Here is a 2,830-nt window from a genome sequence, read left to right as displayed (position 1 = left end):
CCAGTGGATGCTCTGCAGTGAATGGGTGCCGTCAAAATGAGAGTCCAAACAGCTGATTTCTCACAAACACGCAGCTTCTCACTTCTCAAGGCATTAACTGATGGACTGGAGTGGTGTGGATTACTTGTGGATATGTTTTTATCAGCTGTTCGGACTCTCATTCTGACGGCACCCATTCACCGCAGAGCATCCACACAGGAAGGGAAGGTTTCACAGTGCATCACTTTTATTAAACACACCTGTGTTCATTGATCTCCATCTCCAACTCTGCAGCCTTCGAGGCCATACTGCGCTGCTCCTGTCGCATCCTCTGGAAAGTAGCCACCACCTGATTCAAACATGAGCACACATATGAACAACGCATGCATATTAATAAGGTGGTAAATTGTCAAATAATAAAATAAAATAATAATAGGAAGATGATTAGGTTCAAGTATACAGGTGCATTTAGAAAAAGCTTTCTGTCCCCTTGATGACTTGGGGAAAAAGGCTTGCTTGAATTATTTTGATATATAATTATTATAATTACCCTATTTAATATAACAACATAATATTAATATATATATATATACAAATAAAAAAATGTGTGTGTGTGGGGGGGTGTACAGATATATAACCCTGTATTGTAAATGTAAGTTCATCATCAAATATAAAAAAAAAACATAACGCGGCCATCACACATTACAGCAAACTGACGTTAAAGGGTTTATTGCAGGATATGAGATGCACGTAAAATCTATGTTAGCTTCATGTTTGAATATTAAGTCGTTAGCAATGCCCCTGAATGACTCAATTACTGTCACTCTTAATAGTTTCTCCTGTCCCGTGTTATAGTGTTGAATGGCAGGAATAGCGACAGACGTGCAGACGATGCACTTTCCTTATGGAGACAGGAGGGCATGTACTCGTTTCTAATGGGCGGAGACCTAGATTTATGAAATCACGGTGTCTTTTATATCTCATGCAGCAGATCTGAGGTTTGCATTGTTGCATGGCAGCTATAGACCAGCACAGGCGCGTCTCAGTCTGTACCGACCACACTACGCACTACACACCCAACATACATGCTTTACAACGCAACCTCAACACATCCATTACTAAGCACTGAGGGGCGTCGGACGCTCGCGGCTTTGTTGTTTATAGCAGGCGCGGTCTGGTTCGGTCGCGCCGCGTAGATTAAGTGTTCGCGTGTTACTGTAATAAACCCAATGCGCCGTTACCTGCTCGGCGGACGGCGCGGGCTGCTTTCCGCCGCTTTTACCGCTCGTGTTGTTGCTGCTGTTCGCCGCCATGATGAACTGCACCACACCGCACCGCACGAGTCAGGACCCCCAACGGTCACATGAGGGACTGACCGCGAACATTCCTGACTGCAATTACTGCTCGCTAAGAATAGAAACGAAAGGTGCTGTACGAGTTTTTTTTTTAAACCACACATAAAATTCCCATTTTCACCTGCCAGATTTTTTTATTTATTTATAGATTTTTTACAGGTTACCGTTTCTTGCAAAGAGTACGTTAGTTGTTGTTCCACAAGAGGCGCGGAAAGCACATACAGCATTCAAATTGAAGGACGTTTCAGTCTTATTGATGACATTTATACGAAACGATTAAAATTTTTTTAAATTCTATGATTATATACATAGATGGAAATGTAGTTTTGCAGTAAATAGATAAATAAACTCATCTTTTTCAGCGAATCACATCGACTTTCCTGCGATTGGTCCTTCCTGCTCTGCGCTGAGAAAAGTAACACGTGACAGCGCGGTCTCGGCGCTGTTTCTGAAATTGTGATCATTTAAACCTGAATAATGCTGCTGGTAAATAGATTACAATACCGATACTGGTGATAAACATTGTGTAGAAAATGCAAGGTACGTAAATATAAGAATTATTACTTAGGCCCAAAGTTCTGTCCAATCAGAGGCAGCGTCCTGACATATAAGCCCCGCCCACACTGAACTATCGTATCGGGGTTGCACGCGTATTTAGCTGTTTCTATACAGTCTACGGTATTTAGCCAAACATAAACTGTAATTTAACACAAACCGACTGGGTTGTTCTTTAACCCACTTCGTATTCTGAGAGTAGAGTCAGTTACGTCGTATGTTTTTAATGCGCCAGCTGTAGGGTTAGTTATTGCCTTGGCAGTGGCTGAAATGGGCTCAAAGTTCAATCTGTGAGAGTAACGTTAATTCAGTTTGGCAGGCTGTCGATGCGTCTGCTTGCTGCACTGAGACAGCGAAGGCCTTCAGCTGCTGTGGGTCTGTCGGCTTTGAGATCGAAGGCAGTGCGAGGACAGATCAGGCAAGAGTTTCTGCATGCATGCTGTTTTGTTTCTGTCCTTGTGCAGTGCAACACTTCTCATGCTCTTGCATGTTAATATCAGATCCTCTTTGTTGTGTTTTAGATGTGCACGAGGTTCTGATGACAGAAGTGTTAGTGAATGTATACTTTTACTTCATTTGTTGTAATTGCAATATAAATGGACAGCCATTACTAGTCTGGTGACTTTGCAGTGCAGTTTTCTTTAGTGTCCACATGAAGGCGCAACAGTGACACTGAGTCTAACCGTGGTTGATGTAGAAATAATGCATTTATTACTCATTTAAAGGTCACACTTGTGATCCTCGGCAGTCAAAACAGACTGAAGACTATAACTCTTTTTTTTTTTTCTTTTCTTTTCTTTAATTAAATACATGTATTTCATGGAACTATAGATTATGCGTCATTTATTTTTATATATTTTTTCTGGAGTCTGTGTTTTATAAATGAATAGAAATATATTATCAAAAGTACCTGTATGGTGTTTTTATTTTATTTATATTTA

General features: G+C 40.9%; 2 protein-coding genes across 2 annotated transcripts in view; one reads left to right on the top strand and one right to left on the bottom strand.

Annotated features, from left to right (window-relative positions):
* Positions 1 to 1,384, bottom strand: part of pfdn2 (prefoldin subunit 2) — a 3,823-nt gene extending 2,439 nt beyond the window's left edge. The window contains 2 exon segments of the mRNA XM_016562528.1: positions 240 to 328; positions 1,221 to 1,384. Coding sequence (XP_016418014.1) covers positions 240 to 328; positions 1,221 to 1,292 — 161 coding nt within the window. The 5' untranslated portion in view covers positions 1,293 to 1,384.
* nit1 (nitrilase 1) overlaps positions 1 to 2,830 on the top strand; it is a 7,031-nt gene that overhangs the window by 849 nt on the left and 3,352 nt on the right. The window lies entirely within an intron of this gene.

The sequence above is a fragment of the Sinocyclocheilus rhinocerous genome, unplaced genomic scaffold, assembly GCF_001515625.1.
Source record: "Sinocyclocheilus rhinocerous isolate Xijiao unplaced genomic scaffold, SAMN03320098_v1.1 scaffold1183, whole genome shotgun sequence".
Classification (NCBI taxonomy): domain Eukaryota; kingdom Metazoa; phylum Chordata; class Actinopteri; order Cypriniformes; family Cyprinidae; genus Sinocyclocheilus; species Sinocyclocheilus rhinocerous.
Note: the sequence above shows the minus strand (reverse complement) of the source record. Positions and strands in the feature narration are given on the sequence as shown.